General features: G+C 34.6%; 1 protein-coding gene across 1 annotated transcript; it reads left to right on the top strand.

The window, feature by feature from the left end:
- The first annotated feature begins 541 nt into the window (after window positions 1-541).
- hspa4l (heat shock protein 4 like) lies at window positions 542-25,208 on the top strand. Its single transcript, XM_048191630.1, has 19 exons — window positions 542-914; window positions 2,900-2,957; window positions 3,064-3,204; window positions 3,902-4,024; window positions 4,115-4,214; window positions 8,413-8,546; window positions 8,655-8,899; window positions 9,236-9,312; window positions 9,403-9,554; window positions 9,951-10,057; window positions 11,781-11,914; window positions 13,184-13,380; window positions 14,574-14,651; window positions 15,479-15,613; window positions 19,081-19,206; window positions 19,414-19,521; window positions 21,089-21,208; window positions 21,869-22,030; window positions 24,275-25,208. Exons 1-19 carry the CDS (start codon window positions 808-810, stop codon window positions 24,449-24,451), a joined length of 2,481 nt encoding a protein of 826 aa, XP_048047587.1. The 5' UTR covers window positions 542-807; the 3' UTR covers window positions 24,452-25,208.
- Window positions 25,209-25,488: the final 280 nt, after the last annotated feature.

The following is a 25,488-nucleotide window of genomic DNA, read 5'->3' as shown; positions in this document are numbered from 1 at the left end:
TTAGAAACTAAATAGTGCAACCCTTTGATAAAGCGACTTTGGTCTCACCAGGCTTTGAATATTTGAAATGATAATTTGATTCTTAATTAGGTTCACTGCAAAACAAGAATTGAACTGCTGAGAAAATAAGCATATTTACAATGTATCGGACACGTTTGGTGTTACGAATTCATTTCATCCCGTGATATGAACATATGACAAAAAATTTAATAAATAAATAAATAAGAAATAAACCCATCCAGCAACGCCTTTCTGTAATAACCCAATAAATATCTGCCTTCAGTTATATTCAGATATTTTCAATTATAAAGGTTATTTAATTATTTATTTATTTCCTTTCAGCACATCCAGTGATTGACCCCTGACATCCTCACAGGTCGTTTAATTGCACGGTCATTCCCAGTGACGTAAAAATTCGAGCTTCTTTCGCGAGGTTCTAGATTTTTCGTCCTTATCTGGGATGCTGCACCAATCGAACTGATGGTTGGCGTCCAGTAGCCAATCAGAACCACCTGTGGGCGGGGTTTGACTGAATTCCAGGCTCTTAACAAATGCGCAGGTTTACCCATATTGCCGGTTGAGAATATCAGTGGAGGCTGCAAGAATGCAGTAGAAGCGTTCTCTGCTAGGATTAGAGAGGAAGAATTATCTATAAAAAGCCTGACTTACATAATAGCGTATAATTCTTCTAGCTCGGTTACAAGCGCACTTAGGCACATACTGTAGAATAGGGGTGTTGTGTTCTCACCCAGCTGCACTGTTAAAACTGGACCGGAGGTGTTAAGAATAAAGAAATAAGGACTGAACATGTCTGTGGTGGGAATTGATGTGGGTTTCCAGAACTGTTACATCGCTGTTGCCAGGAGCGGCGGTATTGAAACCATTGCAAATGAATACAGTGACAGATGCACACCGTAAGTATAGCATTGCCATCCCTGTAAAATGATGCTGTGTGTTGTTACGCAACGTTTGCTGTTGCCTAGCTGGCAGTGTTCCCGATCCAGTGCATGTTGCCGAAGGATGCTAAACCTCCATTTTGCATTGAAATGTCAAGCTGTAGCCAAGTTTAACCTCTGTATGGGTGTTATAAATGATTGCTACGCCCTTAATTATGTCTGAGAGCAGTGCCAAAGTATGCTTATTATACGAAAACACAAAGGCTTGTCGTTTTTTGATACACGGCGTGTAATTCCCACATGCCATACAAACATTCAGTCGCTAGTGAAATTGATTAAAATAACTGTCTGTGGCTTTTTCACAAGTGTTGCACGAATTCAAAACTGCATGTCGTGCACGAGCACTGCACGTGAACGATATAATCTGACACCCTGCATGGGGTGAATCCACGAGACTGTGACCGCGGCGTCGTGTAGGTTGTTCTGTCGACACTCTCGTTTGGGCGCGGCAGCACATATAATCCAAATAAAAACTCAATATTTTGTTGTATTTTATCCGCGTGTTTTCATACACTGGCTTTTGGACAAATGGCCTAAAAGGAAATCAGTCAAATTGAGGTGTTGTAAGAGGTCACTGCAGTGCTTACTCAAATCGAATTATGTCTTTAGCGCATCCTCAGTTTATCCTGCAACACTAGTTATGGATGACACTTATTCTGGAAATATGGTAGCACAACTGTACCTGCCAATCATTTTTTTAATATAGCAACATTTGTACTGAAATCAATCAGAGATGACAAGGATGTTCATTACACAAATGCAGCTTTCATTTGATTTTTAAATTATGATCTCAAAAACCATCTGTCTTCACACCATAACTCGATACTTTGTGTTGGTTAATATATTAAAGGTATGAAAAACAGAAATTTTGCTACTATGCCCTGGCAGAAGAAAAAATGTAGAAAGTTTTACAGCTGCACTCCTAATCAATGGTAGTGATTTACGGCAACAAAAATCAGGCAATATCAATGTTATTATCTTTCGTAAAGGTGTAGTTTACCCCAAAATGAAAATTCTGTCATTATTTTCTATCCCTCATGTCATTCCAAACCTGTATTTCTTTCTTCAAATGAACACAAAAGAAGATCATTTTTAATAATGTCGGTAACTAAATGGTTTTGATAACGATTGACATCCATTGTATGGACAAAAACATTTTACTAAACAAAAGTCATTACAGTTTTGGAAAGACATGAGGGAGAGTAAATGGTGACATAATGTTAATATATATCTCTTTAATTTCATCTTTACATGTTTCACCTGTTTTGAGTTCATTAAGGTGACAATTTCTAAAGAAATAGTTTGGGATTTTTAGAAAATTTCCCTCATATTAGTAGTTATAAATAACAGAAAAACGAAATGCCTACTGACTTGTGTGATTGATTTTTTTTTTTTTTTTTTTTTGTCACACATCCTGTAGTCTTATTTCATTCATTCTTTAAGTGAATTAACATTTCACACATTATTGTATCTGACGTTGGCTTGTATTGATTGATAGCATGGAAAACATACATTTCAGCAGGAGGTTGCACCCAAATATGCCCAAATCAAACATAATTTTGAACATGTTGAACAGATCAATCCAACTCGTTTATACACAAACTTTTTTTTTTCTTCAGTTCATAGCTTAATTCCACTAATAAGTTCCACTATCATAATTCTAGTGGCTATGAAATGCAGAAGTCACCTTATGAGAAATTATTTTGAAGACATTTGCTAGCAGTCTTGATATACCTTGACATGCCTTTTCAAATCTTAAAAGCTTATTTCACACCATAACATAGTTTTAGACTCAGAAAAGGCTTCTGATAAACACTAGTGAAGACGCTGTCCAAGGTGCTGATCCACACCCTACTCACCCAGTTTCTTTAATGCATCAGTTTGGAAATTAAATATTACCGAAATGCATGATACATTTATGAACATGTCATCTTTCCCTACAGAGCATGCATTTCTCTGGCCTCTAAAAACCGGACCATTGGAAATGCTGCTAAAAGTCAGGTACGAAATGCTAGTCATTTCATGCTTTCTACTTTATTGAACCTTTGTTGTTTGTAAAAGTACTCAGATTAAGTGGGTTATTAATCAATAAACATGCCCTCTGCAGATCATAACTAACTTTAAGAACACAGTTCATGGCTTTAAGAAGTTTCACGGTCGAGCGTTTGATGACCCATTTGTTCAAGGGGAAAAATCCAAGTTGCCTTACAGCCTTCACAAACTGGACAATGGCAATGCTGGAATAAAGGTAATATGACAGTCTGAAACACTTTATTTTGCTGTTGTAGACCACCGTCCAAAATCTAGGCTGTTTTATGGAGGCTATATGTAGAAATCAGACCCCCCTTGTTATTAGCAACACCAGTGGCTGGTAAGTGAACTGCAGCCGGCAACTTACTGCTCATGCACAAGAGACTGAACGTGATTCAATGTCCCGATATACTCATGGTGAAGTTCTTTTTTGTTCTTCAATTAGAAGTAAAAAGAAGTCGGAAATACCTTTGCAGCAATATACTGTTAACGAACATACAGTTAATGAGCGACGTTTAGATGAATACGTAAACGTGCTGCTTGCTTTCCTCTCAATAACAAAATAAAAACAACAAAAATAACAGCTGTGAGAAAACAGTAGTTAAGAAAGCATCTGATCATAGCAATGTGGATATTTTCCTGAACATTGTATAAGCATTCATAAAAGACACATCCTTTTGATTTTCCCGGCCAAAACGACCCCAGTTCTTCACATAAAAATCAGTCTACAGGCTTTAATAGATGACCTAGGAAGTTGGGGAAGGTCTCTTTTTCAAGTTTCATTACAAGCTGTTCACACATTGGCAATAAAAAAGCGGTTAATACATAAAAATTCGTACATATAGCCCCTTCAAAAAAACAACTTGTCGAATGCTAAATGTGCCAGAGATTTCATACATTTACCTACATCACAGGTACGTTATCTGAATGAGGACAAGGTGTTTACCATCGAGCAGATGACAGCCATGTTGCTCACCAAGCTCAAAGAAACTTCTGAGCATGCCTTGAAGAAGCCTGTGGTGGATTGTGTGATATCTGTGAGTGCTCGTGAATCATTGAACCTCGCATATTTCCAGTAGTGATTTGACATGCTTGACATCTCTTTGACATGTTTGGGTTCTCTCCAGGTCCCCAGCTTCTTCACGGATGTTGAAAGGAGATCCCTGATGGATGCAACTCAGATTGCTGGGCTGAACTGCTTGAGGCTGATTAATGACACAACAGCAGGTCAGTAAAATTAAGCTGAAAATGGTTTTTATGTTGGCATTATCTACAACTACACAGAAAAAAATGACAACCTACTAATGGTAACATCTAAATTAACTGGTTTTATTCAAGTCAAAAATATTCTTTAACATCTTTGAGTCAACCTAAATACATTAATTTATACCAACAAAACCAATTTTTAATGCAATAAATAAGGTACAAATAGCACTTTAAGGTAACAACTGAACTCAGCACGAACCAAAGACATCTAAACGAACCAAAAACAGGATGTGATGTCATAAAATCTGACCATAAAAATGACAGAATGCTCAAGCATACCTGTTTTTTCTTGTCATAGTCACAATGTTGCTCGTTACAAGTGTCAGAACTGCCATCTCCTTGCAGCAGATCTTCGTTTGTGTGTGTGACAGAGGAATTCTGGGCGCTGTTTTGACTCCTTTACACATTTTTTAAACTCTTTGTGAGTTCTGACCTGGCAAATATATCATATGTACGCACATACAACAAGCACATTTAGCCCAGCACAAAGCATAGTTTTGGGTGTTCAGTAAGTTTGCAAAATATACATCACAAAAGCTGAGTTTTTTATGTTCAGTGTTAAAAATGACATTGTGATTGCTAAGCGAACCAGGACTAAATGTAGTATTTTCTTATTTGAAAGAACCGAACGAGCAAGTGTGAACACATCCCAAAACAAGCTGCATAACTATTATGTAGATTTACTGTAAGGGAAGATTGGCATACTGTACATGCATATGGGATTTCAGCTTTTTTAAATGGCTAATTAAAATGACTACATATTTTCTCTCTTTCTCGCTCTCATGACAATGATTAACCCTGCTAAGGTTGTCAATCTTCTGCTCTAGCTGAATGTGTGAGGATGTTACGGAAGCATATTTAATGTGGGATGTTTGACAAGTACATGATTCATGAAACATGATTACCGTTTCCTTCCCTTGTGTAATGGTGTTTCCTTAGTTATTTATTTTCAACATCTTGGACAGTAAGTGTTTGCAGTAATAATGATGCTGGCCAGTGCTCCTGTTGGGCAACTAAACAGTTGTTTGTTTTATGTACAAGTTGTTTGACTGTGGAGAGTCTTCTTCATGGCCACATGTTTAAGTAACGTGTTATTTACTACAAACAAAATAAGTCAAGTGCATTTGATTATTCATCATAAATAGACACCAACCACAATTAAAGGTGCCAAAAAACATGTTTTCAAAAGATGTAATATAAGTCTTAAGTGTCCCCTGAATGTGTCTGTGAAGTTTCAGCTCAAAATACCGCATAGTTTTTTTTAAATTAATTTTTTTAACTGCCTATCATTATAAATGATTCAGGGTACGCGGCCCCTTTAAATCTCATGCTCCACGCCCCAAGAGCTCGCGCTTGCCTTGAACACCATAAACAAAGTTCACACAGCTAATATAACCCTCAAAATGGATCTTTACAAAGTGTTTGTCATGCAACATGTCTAATCGCGTAAGTATAGTATTTATTTGGATGTTTACATTTGATTCTGAATGAGTTTGATGGTGCTCCGTGGCTAAAGCTAACATTACACACTGTTGGAGAGATTTTTAAAGAATGAAGTTGTGTTTATGAATTATACAGACTGCAAGTGTTTAAAAAATGAAAATAACAGTAATAAATACAGTATAGAATACACAGTATATATACTGAATACAGTAAGAAACAATGGTAACTTTAACCACATTTAACAGTACATTAGCAACATGCTAACAAAACATTTAGAGAGACAATTTACAAATATCACTAAAAATATCATGTAATCATGGATCATGTCAGTTATTATCGCTCCATCTGCCATTTTCCGCTATTGTTCTTGCTTGCTTACCTAGTCTGATGATTCAGCTGTGCACATCCAGACGTTAATACTGGCTGCTCTTGTCTAATGCCTTGAACATGCACTGTAAAAAAAATCCCAGTAAAATTTACAGTAAAAAACCGGCAGCTGTGGTTGCCAGAACTTTACCGTAAAAAATACAGTAGCAACGTAAAAAAAAAATCTGTTAAATTTACGGTAAAATAACGTATTTCATTAACTGATATAATGTTAATTTACCAACCTAATGAAGTACTAATATCTGTTTTGTACCTTTATAATACACTGACAGTCACCAAACACAGTGGTGATAAGAGTCACATGATGAATCAAAGTTCATCACATGCAGCTTTTCCACAAGCTGAGGAGGACAATACTAATATATAGAAGGTGCACACAGTGTCATTCACACAAACACTAAACACCATCATGGTAACATGCATGAAATTTTAAAAATGCAATAAACATTAATTTAACAACATTAGATGTAACATAAAACCCTAATGTACATAACTGATTAGAAAAAAATGAGAAAAACTAAGAAGAAACAGAGTTATTTCAACGAAAATATATCAAATGTGAAGTGTCATGCAGGGAATTGTGGGAATGTCAATTTACGGTTTTTCACTGTAAATTTTACAATGAATTGTTATTTTTCACTTCCAAAAACGGTGAATTTAACAGTATTTTACCGTAAAATTACATTAAATGTACCGTTAGATCTATTACAGTTATTCACCGTATATAGTACGGAAACTTTCTGTAAACCAATTGACAGTTTTTCACCGCAGCATTTTTACAGTCTTTTACTGTTAAAATCACGGTCATTTTTTACAGTGTGGGCTGGCATATGCAAATATTGGGGGCGTAACCCCGACTGTTACGTAACAGTCTGTGTTATGTTGAGATTCGCCTGTTCTTCTGAGGTCTTTTAAACAAATGAGATTTATATAAGAAGGAGGAAACAATGGTGTTTGTGACTCATTGTATGTCATTTCCATGTACTGGACTCTTGTTATTTAACTATGCCGAGATAAATTCAATTTTTAATTCTAGGGCACCATTAAATTGTGACTGTACGTTATACTAATTTGTTCCCTTGTTTTAGTTAAATTGTGGCCATATTGTACTAATTTATTACCTCATTTTAATTTAGTTAAAGGTGCAATAAGCAATTTCTGAGAAAAGCTGTTGAAAATGGATTGGACCGAGCACCACAACACACTTGTAGCCAATCAGCAGTAGGGGCGTGTCAACTCATGATGGGGGAGGAGAGAGAGAGAGCAAGAGTGAGATTTGAAGAAAGACTGTAAAGATAGAGAGATGGCTGAGAGACATTACAAAAGAGAAAAGGTCAAATATCACTGGAAAAAGAAGGGTTATGATCAGGCAAGAGCTTTAGGACCCGCGTTAATATTAGAACAGCTTTCCAGTGCTGGACAGATCTAAGCGGGAAGGCCTGAAAATGGACACAGAAGTTGCATTGTTTCTACTCCATACATGAGTAACATTGGTTTTGCTGTGTTTCACAGAACCAAAATATGCTGTTGTTGTAATGTTAGCTCTAGTAACAGGACAGTTTTGAGTGTCATTGTTTGTCTGGAGCTGGTGTGCTGCTGGCGACTAAAAAACAACTCAGTTGTATACACAATTGTGTACTGCATGTTCATTTTTTGTTTTTTCTTGTCATTCGTTTGCTTCAGATATTTACCAAATAAATTTATAAATAAAATTATTGGATTATGCTAGAAGAAAGAGACTGCTGAGTGATATGAGATGCATGAAACTGGCATAGCTTAGTAGTTATACCCATTATACTATATTATACCATAAAATACTAAATGCCCACAAAATGCTACAATTGACCAATCATGATCAAGTATTTTTGGATGCATTTACATTATACTACTTACATTATCTTTGCTTAAAATGGACAGAAAATCTTCATTGTTAGTCATTACTGTGTGCAAATGTTACTTTCATAAAAACACTATTATGTGTAAAATATTTTGTATTTCATGTATATTATTGCTTAAAAATGCCTGATGAAGATCATGTCATGTGACTTTTCTAAGCTTTAATAGTGTGTGGGACTTTCTTTTTATTTTTTACTTTTTTTGGTCCTTTCTCCTACGCACATATATTATATTTAATATAATAATTATATTATTAATTTTTATATATATATTATTGCTAGAATAGATAATTGTGTAATATATAAGACAGAATTGTTGGTAATAATGTTAATTGGATATTTGGATGAACCACATTTAGAATTATTCTCACCTCTTGTCTAGTACTACAGTCCACAAGGCCTTTTTACAATTTGTCATTTGATTCTTATTGCAGTGGCCTTGGCTTACGGCATCTATAAACAGGACTTGCCAAATCCAGAGGAGAAACCCCGTAATGTTGTGTTTGTTGACATTGGGCACTCATCTTATCAAGTTTCCATTGCTTCCTTTAACAAGGGGAAATTGAAGGTCTGTATTATTCATATCCTTTTGTGAGATATGTTTGCTTCAAAATATAATGCTTAATCCTTCACAAAGCCATTCTCAAAGATATTATCAAATATTTTATTGTTTCAGGTGTTGGCTACAGCATTTGACCCATATTTAGGCGGGCGCAACTTTGATGAAATACTTGTGGAGTATTTCTGTGAAGACTTCAAAAACCGTTTCAAACTAAATGTTAAAGACAACCCAAGAGCCCTTCTAAGGCTCTATCAGGAGTGTGAGAAACTGAAGAAACTCATGAGTGCAAACTCTTCTGATCTCCCTCTAAACATTGAGTGCTTCATGAATGACATTGATGTCCATGGCAAAATGAACAGGTAATTCCAAAAACAGAGGGTCACTCTTTAAATATATCAACATTTATTATGGTCCCACTTTATATTATGATTCTACTATGTATGTACGTCAAAAGAATGTAATTGTATTGTGTTCATATTGCATTGCAAAAACTTTTGCTGCTATTGAGGTGTGATATGGATAAGGTTAAGGAGTTAAGGTTAGAGTTGTTAGTGGCTTGTTGTAAGTAGATCCAAAGTGTTGTGAATTTAAATATATGCAAATGAAACATTTCAGACTTAATACATAATGATCATTTTTCTTTTGGAGTTGCATTGATGGTTTGAGCAGAAACATGTTATTGTGATTGGGCACAGGGCTCAGTTTGAAGAGATGTGCGCTCAGCTCTTGATGAAAGTGGAGGCGCCATTGAAATCGGTCATGGAACAATCAAGTAAGTAGCAGCAGACGGTTCACCAAAGAAATCAATCATCACAGATGTGAAATTTAAATCCATTCCTAATTTGTATTCATCCTGGTACAGAGCTTAGCAGAGACGAGATCTATGCCATTGAGGTGGTGGGTGGAGCTACCAGAATCCCAGCCATAAAGGAGAAAATCTCGAAGTTCTTCTGTAAAGACATCAGCACCACACTGAACGCAGACGAGGCTGTAGCACGTGGATGTGCATTACAGGTAAAACGTGCCATTATCCTTAAAGCCATAAAAGTCATAAAGCCTCATTAAAAAATTAGGTGCATGACCATAATCTGACTAAAGCACTTAAAATGGCCTTGATAATAGGCGTGATAGATGTCAGAACAGACTCAGCAAAGGTGTTAACAGTGTGAGGCTGTGATACTGAACAGTTGTTGAACAATACTTGTGCCAGTTCCCTGGGGAGGTAGTGGATTCTGTGGGAGAGGTGTAGAAACAAGATGAAATCTGTGTGATGCATGCATGGATTACCATCCAACGCTGTCTCTGATTCCTTACACTAATACCCTATTTAGACAGCTTATGTAACTGCATTTGCTTGTATATACAGAAATGTTTATTTTGTGTGTGTGTGTGTGTTTTTGTGTGCGTAAGTGTGCAATCCTGTCTCCAGCCTTCAAAGTCCGAGAGTTCTCCATTACAGACGCAGTTCCCTTCCCGATTACTCTTCGCTGGAAGTCTCAGACTGATGAAAGTGTTGGGTAAGAGCCTTCTCATTTGGACTTAACCAAAGCCATTATAAACTGTGAATCCAGTGCACATATCTGAATTAGTACACTGTGTCCCAGTTATTCTCTTTACCAAGTCATTATTTATTTTGTAGTGCTCACTAAGGCACGCATCAATATTGCTATTGCTCGTGCTTAGAGTTAAGGTTTTGAACAAACCACAAACCCTCCAAGAATTGAACATCAACATATAAGTGGTTCCAATGAATGATACCTCAAATCATGCGGCTTATTGAGGAGAGGTGTGATATTACATTTCTTGGCAATCACACTTTCATTTGCACCTGGTGGGCCATAAAAAGACCTACATGGCAGAAGGGACCTAAGCCATCTAGGCATGAGAATATAACACAGACCAGCGAACGCTAGAAACCAACCATATCATCCTAGCAAATTCATAGTAATGTGCTAAAAATCACTGTAGCAGCTACATGCAGTAGAGACGACGACCCAGTTTAGCACTGTGGCGGCACCACTCACATTATATATATATATATATATATATATATATATATATATACTTTATTAGATGTTATTAGATCACACAAAAAGGTTATTAGATGGATAAATGTATTGTCAAGAGATATATATAGTCCAAAATGTATTCAGATACCTTGAACATTTCATTCATTAATTCAATTTATTCACTATAGTTTAAAAAAATGGTAATAAAATATGACAAGATCTCAGAGGTTAACTGTGTCAGAAAAAAATAATAATCTTAATTATGTCAAAACATGGTCAGGTCAAAGAGTCTGAATAATTTTTGGTTCCAAATTTCTGTTAATTTTACTGGTAGTCCACTGTATGAAGAATATTTGGGTATAATATGTCACAGTTTACTTTATTTTTCTATCCTCACTTACATAAATGAACTATAGTGTCCTGCACCCACTAATAAAAATATATCAAAAATATCAAAAATGTCGGAATAATTTTTGGTTTGACTGTATATATATATATATATATATATATATGTATACATACATACAGTACATACTGTATCTTAACAATACATTTATACATCTAACAACCTTTTTGTGTGAAATATATGAGATGTGTTGATCTTTTTGTATGAACTATAGCATGTAATAAATTAAAAAATATGCTAGAATATATATGACAAAATGTTGTTGCATTAATCTGTATTATAATGTAAAATAATGTTATAATATTTGAAACCCCTTAAATATTAATTTAAATATGAATGTAATTATTCATAATTTAGTAAAAAAATATTAACGATCATTTAAATAAATAAATATTTCTTTTAGAACTTTTTTTCAAAAGAAAGCTGTAGTAATTTCTAAAGTAAGATATGTATTCTTAAAGTCGGCATGAAATGGAAATTGTAATAGTCTTTTCTTCCCTATTGTGATATATATCCTAGAAAACAATTTTAGGACGGGACTTGATTTTGTCCATCGGAGTTGATTGGATTTTGGATGTTTGCTAATTTCTGCGATAGTTTCAGATGAGTGACAGATTGTTGGAAAGGAGAAATTGAAACTTGTCTGGCCATTGGACAACTTTATTGCCCGGCCCTTGTGCTGGTGCACACTTCGACATCCCCCATCATGAGGGGGAGGGGACATTAATGTTTTCGATAAAATATTATGAGGGCACATGAATTATAAACAAATTAAAAATAATTTATATTGAATTTGTTTTCTAACTGTTGTTTTTCCATCTTCAGGGAATGTGAGGTGTACAATAAGAACCATGCAGCACCTTTCTCCAAAGTCATCACCTTTCACAAGAAGGAACCTTTTGACCTGGAAGCATTCTATAGTTCTCCACATGAGCTGCCCTATCCAGATAGCAGAATAGGTGTGTATTACTGTGTGTTGTGTGGTATCCTCAGTATCATGTTGACTACATTCTGTAATGGCATTCTGAAACCAGACTTTATTTAAACATCTATAACCATCTGTATAAAATGATTCACTTTGAGTTTTAGTCTAGCCTAATTTACGACCAAAATGAGACCAATCACTCTGGTGTGAAGCCCAGGGGATCCTTAAATAGACGTTCATGTCCTCATTTGATTAAGAATGCCCTCAGCATTGTGATCCATTGTGTCCGAGCACCTGTTATATCTTCAACACATTAACTGAAGTGGGTTAGGGTTGGGGGTGTCACAGAGGTGTCAAAATACATCTAACAGCCAGGTAATTAGGACTGAGACATGACGTCCCTAAAGCTCTAACTCCCATCGCATCTCTCAATACTGAGTGTATGTCTATTGAGTGTGTGTAGGTCTACTTAAACTTTCCATATGGCTGGGTCAGAAATTAACTTTATTTGCCCCCTGGGATTGATTTCCATGTTCCAATGTATGTTTTATTGTATTTAATTGATTCTGTATTGTATTTAATTGTTAAAAATGTATTAAACCTGTTAGGAGGACAACACTTACGTTTACGGTAACACTTTACAATACAGTTATTCATAGTTTGTTTATGTTAGGTCACGGTGCATCAACTTAATCTTAACAAACACAACTTTTGATTTTAAGAATGTTTTAGTAAATGTTGAAATTAACATTAAAGGGTTAGTTCACCCCAAAATGAAAATTTTGTTATTAATTACTCACCCTCATGTCGTTCCAAACCCGTAAGGCTTTCGTTCATCTTCGGGACACAAATGAAGATCTTTTCGATGACAGAATGCTATCAGATTTCCTTCCATAGACTGCCTTTGCACCTGAAACTTTGACGCTTCAAAAAGTTTATAAAGAGATCGTAAAACTAATCCATATGAATCGAGCGGAAATTTTCTGAAGAGAGACAATCACTTTAGATGATGAACAAATTTAATTTAGGCTTTTTCTTGCATATAAACATTGATCAGTGAACATAAGCAGAAGCTCGACCGAACCTGAATGACGCACAAGAACAAATCCCTTCCGGAAGCTCAAGCCGTAATAGATTGAGTTTAACTGTGCATTTTTTGACCCCTTATCTTGAATTTAGGGGGCATATTGTTAATTTTGGTGACATTTTTGCCCCAAGGCATCATTAGTTTCTGACGCTGCCATACTAATACTATTATTGTCTGATTCTGGTTCTGATTACCATGTTGTTCTGTTGTGGTCAGGCCGCTTTACCGTCCAGAATGTTGTGCCACAACCTGATGGGGACAGTTCAAAGGTCAAGGTGAAAGTGCGTGTGAATGTGCACGGCATCTTCAGCGTGTCCAGTGCCTCTCTGATAGAGAAGCAGAAAGGAGAGGCAGAGGATGTGCAGATGGACACAGAGCCGACTGTACAGAATGAGGGCAGGCAGGAAGAACAGGTAGGAGACGCTGACCAGCAAAAAAAGTTCAGTCATGTTATAACAAATGAATCTAATTCTAGTTTTGCGGCCATTCAGCTGTTGACAAGACTATAGAGAAATGATTAGTTCAACCAAAAAATGCTAATTCTGCCATCTTCATGTTGTTCCAATACAGTATGGCTTTCTTTCTTCTGTGAAAATGATTATATACACAGGCACAACATTAGCATTACTTTTGCTCTTTGTAACTAATTTTCGCTCGGCACTGAAAATGACATCTCTGTCCTGGAGGAGGAGGATTGTCGTTCTTTTGTTGGGTGTTACTTTATTTAGCTTACCAGGGTTCTGACATGACTTCAACAGCTGTAATTTGGTACAACGGTTTATAAACTAGGCCAAAAGATGGCCTGGTGCACAATTATGACCTCATTCAATCAATCAGTACATAATACTATGCACTGTATTTAAATTTGTCTAAAAAATATTATCAAGTATTTTTTGAAACATCAAATCAGTGTGTTCAAAAGTTTGACTGATAGTGTATGCATTTATAAAAAATCAAATACACTACCATTGAAAAGTTTAGGGTCGGTGAGATTATTTCATATTTTTGAAAGAAGTCTCCAGTCTTCAGAGTCACATGATCCTTCAGAAATCATTCTAACACGCTGATATTATCAGTGTAGTTTATCAATATTTTTGTGGAGACTGATAAAAAAAATTCAGGACTATTTGATGCATAGAAAGTCCAAAAGAACAGGATTTATTTGAAATAGAAATCCTTTGGAACATTAAAAATGTCACTTTTGATCAACTTTATGCATATTTGCTGAATTAAAGTATTAAGTATTTAAAATTCTTACAAACCTTTATGCTAGTGTATGTTCCAGGCTACACAAACTAATAATGCAAGAAGCCAAAAGAAATGTTTTGAAGTAGAATAGCTCAGTTCAGGTCAGTTACATGCCTTTTTATTGATTTCATTCATGGCATTGCTTTTATTTCATTTGTTTTGTGAATGCAAGAGAAGGAAGTCTGAATTGTAATGATTTCTATGGCTCTCAGCCTCAGCTATTCAATGGTCCCCTGTTTATGAAGAATATTCAAAACAAGCAAACATTTTTAGCGCTGTGAGCTTTTTTAAATGAATTTATGGACAGAAAAGCTGCAGGATTGCATCACTGACGCTGTGTTTACACGTTTGTTAATAGAATAAAATGCAGGTGGACCAGGAAGGCCAAGGAGAACAGCCCACTGAAGAGGAAAGACTGAGTAATTCTGGCAGCAAGGTACAATTTATTTTGAAGAATATCTATCTATCTATCTATCTATCTATCTATCTATCTATCTATCTATCTATCTATCATCTATCTATCTATCTATCTATCTATCTATCTATCTATCTATCTATCTATCTATCTATCTATCTATCTATCTATCTATCTGTCTGTCTGTCTGTCTGTCTGTCTATCTATCTATCATCTAATGTTTGTAGCTTATTTTCAATAGATAGTCTTTCTGTACTGTGGAATAAGTTGTGAAACAATTTGATTTCTCTGATATAGAGTTTTCAAAAGTACTGACTAAATTTAAAAAATGTGATGCTTTGAGCGCTGTTGAGCATATTCTTAAACACCTCTGATTGGCCATTGTGTTCATGCGGTCATCGGATATGTCTGTGATTGCCTACAATGATCAACGCATGGGAGTGTTTGAATTTGAAAGCATTTTGAAAGCGAGAGCTTTTGAAAGCAGGCGTCTATCAGCGGACTGGTCCGCGATAGATGCCTGCTTTCAAACGCTCCCCTGTGTATCTGTGTAAACACTCGGTGAAGAGCTTAATTGATGACTATTTATAACGTTTTTGAAGCGTTGATCCTTGAAGCCAATCACAGACATATCTGATGAGCGCTTCAACACAATGGCCAATCAGAGGTGTTTATGAATCCGCTCAACAGCGGTCAAAATGTCACATTTTTAAAATTTCAGTACCGACTTGGTACCGAAGTCGGTACTTTAGACATCTCTCTTCTGATATGACCCCTTTAAAGGCAGTGTGTTTCCTGATATTTGTGTATTTTGCTTATATCTTTTCAATTTTCTTATTTTCTTAAAGGATGGTGATAAACAAGATCAAGGTGCAAGCAGTAGCAAAGCCAAGTCAAAGGTGAAGAGTGTTGATCTGCCCATTTTGGCCAACACCACCCGACAGCTTGATCGAGATGTGCTCAACAACTTTGTTGAATATGAGGCAAGTCTAGTGCTTTTCCATTCACGTTCACTCTGCCTCATTTCCCTGGAGAACATGCGGAGTGTTGCGATTAGTTTAACTCAGCTCAGTTCAAAGCAGTCCTCTTTAGAATCATCCACCCTGTGCATTTTTGATTCCCATCTCAACCCGGAGCTCCATTTTCTGCACTTTTAGGCAGTATGCATTTTGGTTATATGTTCTCATTATATAAGTCTCTTTGTAGCTCCTGTTCATAACACTTGCCAGCAGAACTGACTGTATCTTGTTCTCTGCATGTTGCTGAAATCGTATGAGGGATTTAAATATCCATGACACAGCTCAATTCAGACCACAGGGAAAAGATATTAGTAGATCATTACGTCAGTGATGCGACAGCACAGCTCTAGGCATTAAACTAATGCCCTTTTTTATTAGAAAATAAATACTCAATTTGTTTTTTGTGTAGTGTGTAATCTCACACTATAAAGCTTTTTAATCAAGGCTGAACTTTGGCATCACAGATTTATGTAATGGTATTTATGTTAGTCAACAAAAAATGAATCGATGAATTGACAACATTTTTTAATACAAGTTCATCAATTCACCTGTGGGCATGATTCTTTGTCAATTTTATTACATTTTGCCACTTTGGTACATTTCTCGAATTTTACTGATTATTTACAAACATGTAAGTGCATTTCTCAAAACAATTTGCACAAACAGCACCACACAATGAATTATCTGCCAAAGCCTGTAGTGTATTTTGCTCAAAATCCTCAAAAGTAAATATTCATATCAATGAACATATCAATACCATCTGAATGAAGTCCTTGTGTCATTGAGACGGCGCCAACTCCTGCGAGGACTTCAGATGACACAATATCTGGATCAACATGCACATTCCCAAATTTCTATATATCCTAATTATTGTTAATATGTAATTCATTATTTCCAGGAGCTCATTGCTTCTACCTTCAATTAAACTGCTAACAGTGATTGTAAATTAAATTGCCTAAATTATTACATTATTAGTTAAAGGTGCCCTAGAATTAAAAATTGAATTTACCTTGGCATAGTTAAATAACAAGAGTTCAGTAGTCTCAAAACACCATTGTTTCCTCCTTCTTATATAAATCTCATTTGTTTTAAAGACCTCCTAATAACAGGCGAATCTCAACATAACACCGACTGTGACGCAACAGTTGGGATCATTAATATGTACGCCCCCAATATATGCATATGCCAGCCCATGTTTAAGGCATTACACAAGCCAGTATTAACGTCTGGATCTGCACAGCTGAATCATCAAACTAGGTAAGCAAGCAAGAAAAATGGCAGATGGAGCAATAATAACTGACATGATCCATTATAACATGATATTTTTATTCTTTCTAAATGTTTCGTTAGCATGTTGCTAATGTACTGTTAAATGTGGTTAAAGTTACCATTGTTTCTTACTGTATTCACGGAGACAAGTGCCGTCGTTATTTTCATTATTAAACACTTGCAGTCTGTATAACTCATAAACACAACTTTATAAATCTCTCCAACAGTGTGTATTGTTAGCTTTAGCCACGGAGCATAGCCTCAAACTCATTCAGAATCAAATGTAAACATCCAAATAGATGCCATACTCACATAATCCGATGTATGCATGCAGCATGCATGACGAATGCTTTGTAAAGATCCATTTTGGGGGTTATATTAGCTGTGTGAACTTTGTTTATGCAGTGATAGAGTCGAGAGCTCGGGAGGGGGCGGAGAGCGCGAGCAATTAAAGGGGCCGCAGCCTGAATAGGCGCATTTCTAATTATGCCTCAAAATAGGCAGTTAAAAAAATGAATAAAAAAAATCTATGGGGTATTTTGAGCTGAAACTTCACAGACACATTCAGGGGACACCTTAAACTTATATTACATCTTGTAAAAAAATGTTCGATGGCACCTTTAACTGCATTCTCTAAATTGTAATGTTGATATGCATTCTCTGTAAAGCTGCTTTGAAACGATATGTATTGTGAAAAGCACTATACAAATAAATGTGAATTGAATTGTCATTGTTCACAAGCAAGATGCCAAAATGCGTAGCCATGTTATCAATATAACAGTGTACCCTTGTCAGTATTTCCTGATGTACTGTAAGTTATGGTGACGGTTTTGACAAATTATTGATAATTCTCAAGGCTGCACTTTTTATGTATGGCATATATCAATTTCAACAGTACATAGTTACACTTTACTATTTGTGGGATATTGATTGCAAGAGATTGGACAGTATTCACAATTCACATTTATACTTTTACCTTCGGTCTGTCAAGAAATTACAGCCAAGATTCACTTGAAAATTTGTCAATTCAGGATACATTTACAAATTAGACTATTAAAAGTATATAGAAATTATGCTTGACAGATTAGGACGACTGGTTCAGCTACTTAGCATTTAATAACTTATGAAATGAACTAATGCCTAGATGTTTTAGAGGTAAGACTGTTTGTCAGAGAAACAGTAGGCAATAATATATTTTGATCAACTTGACAAATGTAATGACAGATGGATGAATGAATGGATGAAATCAAGCCTCTTTTTTCTTCAAGTATTCGGTTTCAGTATTCACATTAAGGATGCAAAATTGATTCTGAATATTGTTTTGTGTTTACTTAAAAGATATAGTTGACCTAAAAATTTAATTTCGTCATCATTTCTCACTATGATGTCTTTAAAATATCCCTTTACGTTAAAAAATAGTAAATGTTTGGCTGCACTTTTTTGTCTCCACACTGGAGAATTACAGATTCAGTAATGTTACAATAATATTTATTTTGTCTAAATATACCCTTATGAGAAATAAGTACACTTTAGCATACTTTTAAACATATAATTAATATTATTACATGAATTAATAATATGTGTGGAGTGAATGTTTTCAGACACTTAATTGCATGTTCATTGCAATTAAATGAAAATGTATTATAGTTTAAACTTAAATGCAGTTAGTGCTTTTTTGACCCACTTGAGTAGGACAACATATATTTGTAATTACACATTTGTAATGATGACATTGCAATTCAGTATTAGTATAGTATATTTAGTATAGTACACTGAAATACATTAAATGTAATATTGAATAAAATTATAAACTTTACATGAGTATGTTAGACAAGAAAGCAAAATAAGTGTACTTCCTTAAAACAACTGTACTTCATATCATGAAATTGTACTCTCTTTTAGTGCACTTAAGTGGCCTTTTAATTCATTAATATATTATCTGCAAGTAAATTATTAATATATATATATATATAAAATGTTAAAATTTGAAGTACACTACAAATGCACATTCAAGAAAGTGCACTTCTTTTCACAAGGGTATGTTTACTGTCCCATGTGGATAATTACAGTGTTTGAGAATTTTTGTGTGAATGAAAAGGGAAAAGGGTGGAAAGTTTCAATGATCCAGTTTGTGAATGTTTTCTTTCCATTCTGTCTTTCAGAAAAAAATGATCATACAAGACAAGCTGGAAAAGGAGAGGAATGATGCTAAAAATGGTGTGGAGGAATATGTTTACGACCTGCGAGACAAACTGTGTGGCATCTATGAGAAATATGTGACTGAAGATGTGAGCACATAATCTCTTTGTTATCCGGAGCTGATGTTCTCAGACAAGACAATAGGGAGCTTATGTTTTATCTACCTCAATTCTGCAATTCAGAGAATATCAAATCATTTTACAAATCAAACAGAATATAAACATATACTTAGCTACCAAAACAAAGCACAGGTAAGGCTTATAATGTATGTGTGTTGTTGATGTTCTCTTTTGCAGGAAAGCAACCAGCTCACCATAATGCTTGAGGACACAGAGAACTGGCTGTATGAAGAAGGAGAGGACCAGGAGAAAGAAATCTATCAAGACAAACTGTCTGAACTCAAAGTAGGTGTTTTAGTCTTCAGGCCATGCGTATGTTCTACAGTTGTGACATTTTGCATTATTTCTAACTGTTTATACAATTATTCTTTTATATACATATATCTTTTATACTTTTCTTTGGTTAATATTTTTCTCCCAGCATGATTTAATTTAATTCTGTAATTCGTTTTTTTGCTAAACAAATTGATATCATGTAGGCAATGGTTTCTTCTTGCGAAAAAGAAGTGTGCTTAATTGTATTGAATGTGCACTTGCAGTTTACTTCTAATCTTAAAGTGCCCCTATTATGCTTTTTCAAATATTACCTTTCATGCAGTGTGTAATATAACTGTTTGTGAATGTAAAAGTTCTGCAAAGTTTCAAAGATAAAAGTGCATGACAAGTAAAGCTATTGTCTCCTAAAAGAAAGAATCGATTCTGAACTGCTAAAATAAGTCATCAGCAATTCCAGTCTCACTTCCTGTTACATACCTACATAACAATGCAACAAATATGTATAATGCCAGTCTATGGTCTTCATTGGCTGCCTGTGAACAACATCTACTTTGACCTGCCCTCAAACACTGAGGCCTGGAAGAGTTTGGTTCGAGTTGTCAAAATGTTGAGAAGACGCTGTTTTCAGTTCTGCAAATCCACTTTGCTGCACCTCAAAAGGATGAGGGCTTATGCTGGAATTGATACTGAAAAACTGATGCCATCATTTGTATCACTGTGTATCAAGCGCTGATGAAGATCCAGAGTTTAAATTCAGACATGGTAATGGGCTTTTCTTTTCTGACAAGCGCTGTAAGCGGTTGACCAATCACAAAAGACTGGGCCGTCTGACCAATCAGAGCAGAGTAGACCCTCGGAAAGGAGGGGTTTAGAGAGACCGAATCCTTTTCAGATCAGTGTATATTATGAGAAAATTAAAGCATTTTGAAGACCTCCAGAACAAAATTAGGAACCTTTAAAATAGCATAATAGAGGCACTTTAAAAGCGTATCTTTAAAAAAAACGGTATGTTCGGAAAATATAATATTAATTAATTAAAAGGCCACTTAAGCGTACTTAAAGAGGGTACACTTTCATGACTGTTTCTTAACACAATTACAATTTTGGTTTTAAAGTTTATTTTAAATAATTGTTTTATGTAAAGTATTATTCGAACTGTAACATGTTTCAATATTACATTTAAACGTCATCATTACAAATGTGTAATTTTAAATTTAAATAAATGACATACAAGTTTCATAAATACTTTTCACTACAATTGGCATTGCACTTTACCCATATTTAAAAGACAATATGAGTAATTATGAAATGACATATAAAGATATACTTGAGTCCTATTTAAGTGTTCAGCTAAATGAATTTATTATAAATTTAAACTATAATACATTTCCATTGCATTTAACATCTAATAAAGTGTCTGAAGACATTATATTCAGTTCGCACTTAAGTATATTCTCTTTTAAGTATATTATTTCTTTAATAAGTACTCTTTTTAAAAGTATGCTTAAGTGTACTTCTTTTTCATCAGTTCTTCCAATGAAAACCTCAACTGAAAATGTTTTCTGGGGTTTTGTAGAAGTTTGGTGAGCCCATTGAAGAGCGGTACAGAGAGCACGAAGGCCGACCCAGAGCGTTTGATGAGCTGGGCAAGAAACTTCAGCTTTTTATGAAGGCGGTGGACATGTATAAACAGAAGGTAAGCTGTAATTCCATACTTTTTTGATATTGTGTAGTTCTGTTAATAGTAATTGATTTAAAAAGCTTTTGTTTTTGTAACTATAAAGCAGCCTGTTGTGTTTTTATTAGTCTTAAATTGATGTGAAACTTTTTTTTTTTCTTCTTCTTCTTTTTTTTTTTTTTTTACAGACGTTAATGGGTTATATTTTGGGATAACTCCAAATATCTACTGGCCTAATTACTTTCGCAGCTAACATTTTTTTTTCATCATATACAAGCTATTTAATTTACCTTGTTATGTCTCCCACTATTCTCTAGGGAACATATTCACTTTATAATTCTTCTTCTTTTTTAATATATCAGATGAAGTTTCAAGTGACCGTCTTTATATCAGTTGTTTTGGTCATTTATGTCATTACATAGTGATGTATTTGTCAGACTAATTGTGTTTATGACTGAATCTTAATCTTTAGCATTGTTCAGATTGGCTTAATTATTTTTAAGAGCATTTCACATTAATTTCCTTCACATATTGTTGATGATCATATTATTTATCATCAATGTTGATGCACTTAAAGGTGATGCTGAGGTACACTTAGCACTGAAAAGGATATTATTGAAATGAATGGAAGCTGTGATGCATTAAATACTGTGGAAATGTCTGCCATTTGACCAACAGGACGAGCGCTACCAACACTTGAGCACTGAGGAGATGGGTGTTGTTGAGAAGAGTGTGAATGAAGCTTTAGGCTGGATGAATGTGAAGATGAACGCCCAGAGCAAACTCACCATCGCTCAAGACCCAGCAGTCAAAGTAGCAGAGATCATTCAGAAGATTCAGGTTTGTTTGTCTAGTTTTCCCATAAAAAAGTCACAATGAAATTTTTTGCTGTCATTAGAATGATCACACCAGTTTCTTTAAGAATGAATATGACTAAATCTCATGAAAACATAGCTAACTGACATTTACACAAAAAAAAATTATATTTTGCATAAAGAAAATGAAGCCTGTTTGAAAACCATTTCATTGTGATATTATTTTCATGATACATTGCCACTTTGCATGCAAAAAATTCTTTACTGCAATGTCGTTTGATAATGGATTTTTCCCTATTGTTATTCTTATGATAAAAATTGTAAAAGTTAAAAATGTATTCAATATTTTTTTTGCTTTAAATTTGCTTGAATTAAAGGCAGTAAAACAAATACTGTACTACAATGATGTATGAAATATACTTTAAAAATTACATCATTTTAAATATTTACTGTATATATTTTGCATTTAAGTAATGAGAATGAGAGTTTTCACATTATAGTAATGAAAATTTGTGGGAAAATGTTTTATTTTTTTACTTTAAATTTGCATAAACGAACGACAAAAAATACTACCATAAATGTATATTTCTAATTAATACTAATAATTAAATTAAATTTTGTAGCATCCTTAAAATATACAAAAGGTATCAATGTAGTTATGTAGGACTTTTATTTTGACAGACTGTCTAGTTCTTTGTTCTATATATATAAAATGTATTCAGACACCTTGAACATTTTATTCATTAATACAGTTTATTCACTATAGTTTAAAAAATGGTAATAAAATATGACAAGATCTCAGAGTTAAATTGTGTCAGAAAAAAATAATTTTAATTATATCAGATAACACTTGAGCAAAACATGGTCAGGTCAAAGTGTCTGGATAATTTTTGGTTCCAAATCCAAAAATTTGGTTCCAATTTTTTTTCAGAACAGAGAAGTATTTTAGAACCAAAATTTGAACCACATTGTGACAATTTTCCCACAAATTTTCATTACAGTAATGTAAACAAAATTCCTCTAAAACAAATATACAGTATTTAATTAAAATAGTATAATTAATTAATTAAAATAGTTTAATTAAAATAGTAGAACAAAGAACTAGACAGTCTGTCAAAATAAAAGTCCTACATAACTACATTGATACCTTTTGTATATTTTAAAGGATTAGTTCACCCAAAAATGAAAATAATGTCATTTATTACTCACCCTCATGCCGTTCCACCCCGTAAGACCTTCGTTAATCTTCAGAACACAAATTAAGATATTTTAGTTGAAATCCGATGGCTCCGTGAGGCCTGCATAGGGAGCAATGACACTTCCTCTCTCAAGATCCATAAAGGTACTAAAATCATATTTAAATCGGTTCATGTGAGTACAGTGGTTCAATATTAATATTATAAAGCGACGAGAATATTTTTGGTGTCCCAAAAAAACCCAAAATAACGACTTACATAGTGATGGCCGATTTCAAAACACTGCTTCGTGAAGCTTCGGAGCATTATGAATCAGCGTATCGAATCATGATTCGGATGTTTTGAAATCGGCCATCACTAAATAAGTTGTTATTTTGGTTTTTTTTGGCACACCAAAAATATTCTCGTCGCTTTATAATATTAATATTGAACCACTGTACTCACATTAACCGATTTAAATATGTTTTTAGTACCTTTATGGATCTTGAGAGAGGAAGTGTCATTGCTCCATATGAAGGCCTCACGGAGCCATCGGATTTCAACAAAAATATCTTAATTTGTGTTCCAAAGATTAACGAAGGTTTTAAGGGTGTGAAACGGCATGAGGGTGAGTAATAAATGACAGAATTTTGATTTTTGGGTGAACTAACCCTTTAGGGATACTTAAAAATTTAATTTAATAATTAGTATTAATTAGAAATATTTATACATTTGTGGTAGTATTTATTTTTGTTGTTCATTTATGCAAATTGAAAGTAAAAAAAAAAAACATTTTCCCCACATATTTTCATTACTATAATGTGACTTTTATTCTCATTTAAATGCAAAATATATACAGTAAATATTTAAATTTATATCATTTTTAAAGTATTCATACATCATTGTAGTACAGTATTTGTTTTACTGCCTTTAATTCATGCAAATTTAAAGTAAAAAAATTATTATTTATCATATTATTTATGATGCAAAATATTGCCCCATAAAGAATCCTTATATTCTGGTACTGGCTGACAATAGTCTAACCTACTGCATAATTTAATAAATGAATCCATCTGCTCTGTGTTGAATTGTAGGAGCTAGAGGACATTTGCCATCCTGTCCTCAACCGACCCAAACCCAAAACAGAGGAGCCCGTAGAAGAGGGAGACAAAAACAACGGGGCACACAACGGCCCCACGGCGCAGCAAGGTGCTGACAGCAAAGGCAATCAGCAGACAAAGCCTCCATCTGGAGAGATGGAGGTGGACTGAGCTCTTCCACACTCAACCATCTGATTCTGCTGCCATTCTCACTTAAGCCACCATTAAACCTTTTCAACTTACACTGAACCAATAGCTGGAACCATTCTCTTTGTGTCCACCACTCAGTTGGCTGTATTTGTGCATCTGTTTGTTGACGTCTGCTCCTCTGTTGGTTTTTCTCTTGTACCTATTAAGGGATCAGGACAGGCTGTCCTTTGAATGTTGCAGCTGTATTCGAAACTCAGTCCGGGATTGGACGTCCATGATAGGATCATATAGGATAGATGTAGTTCAATAGCTGAAACGATGCTGCCGCTCTTAACAAAAAGCTATCCCTAAAACAATGTGATACTTGCATTCTGGGAGAGCCAAAGGCATTTTTTGAGGTGAATCATATCACATGGTAACTTGTTATGGGAACATGAATCAAAATACTGTTCGATCAATCGTTAAGATTGAGGGGAAACAAGCAAATATGTATGCAATACATATAAATATATGGTTTATATTTGTATTTAAAATATAAATTTCCAAAGGATGTGTTGTTTAGAGCCTGTAAATATTATTTTAGTAATTTGAATTTATGGGTGCTTAGATATAGGTACACTCCTATTGTTGACATTGCAATGCTTTCAGCTCCGTAGTGTCATATGAAAGTAGAATGTACTGAGCCGGTCATTACCTTTTTTCCCAGTTTTCATGCAGTCCCATATCAAGTCTTGAGGTTTGATGATCACAAATAATAAAACATGCCTTTATGACTGAATGCGTTTGTTGCCATTTTAATGTTTGTGTCAGTTTATATGAGAGATTTTAAGTGTAATTCTATAGTTATAAGAACAGGAGGGTTTGTAGAAGTGTTAGAAGTACTTAAAGAACTTTTATTTTTATTTTTTTTGCAAAACATACAGGCAAAAATGCATTGTATTCATTTAAATTTAAATAAGTTTAATTAATTTAGATTTAAATAAGTCAAATTGTTTTCCTCATTTACAAACTTGCAATCTTATTTAAACTGAAGAAGTATATATACCTTTTTCCGATAA

Source organism: Megalobrama amblycephala, linkage group LG5, assembly GCF_018812025.1.
Source record: "Megalobrama amblycephala isolate DHTTF-2021 linkage group LG5, ASM1881202v1, whole genome shotgun sequence".
In the NCBI taxonomy this organism is placed as follows: domain Eukaryota; kingdom Metazoa; phylum Chordata; class Actinopteri; order Cypriniformes; family Xenocyprididae; genus Megalobrama; species Megalobrama amblycephala.
The sequence above is the reverse complement of the archived record's forward strand: the minus strand, read 5'-3'. Positions and strand labels throughout refer to the sequence as shown.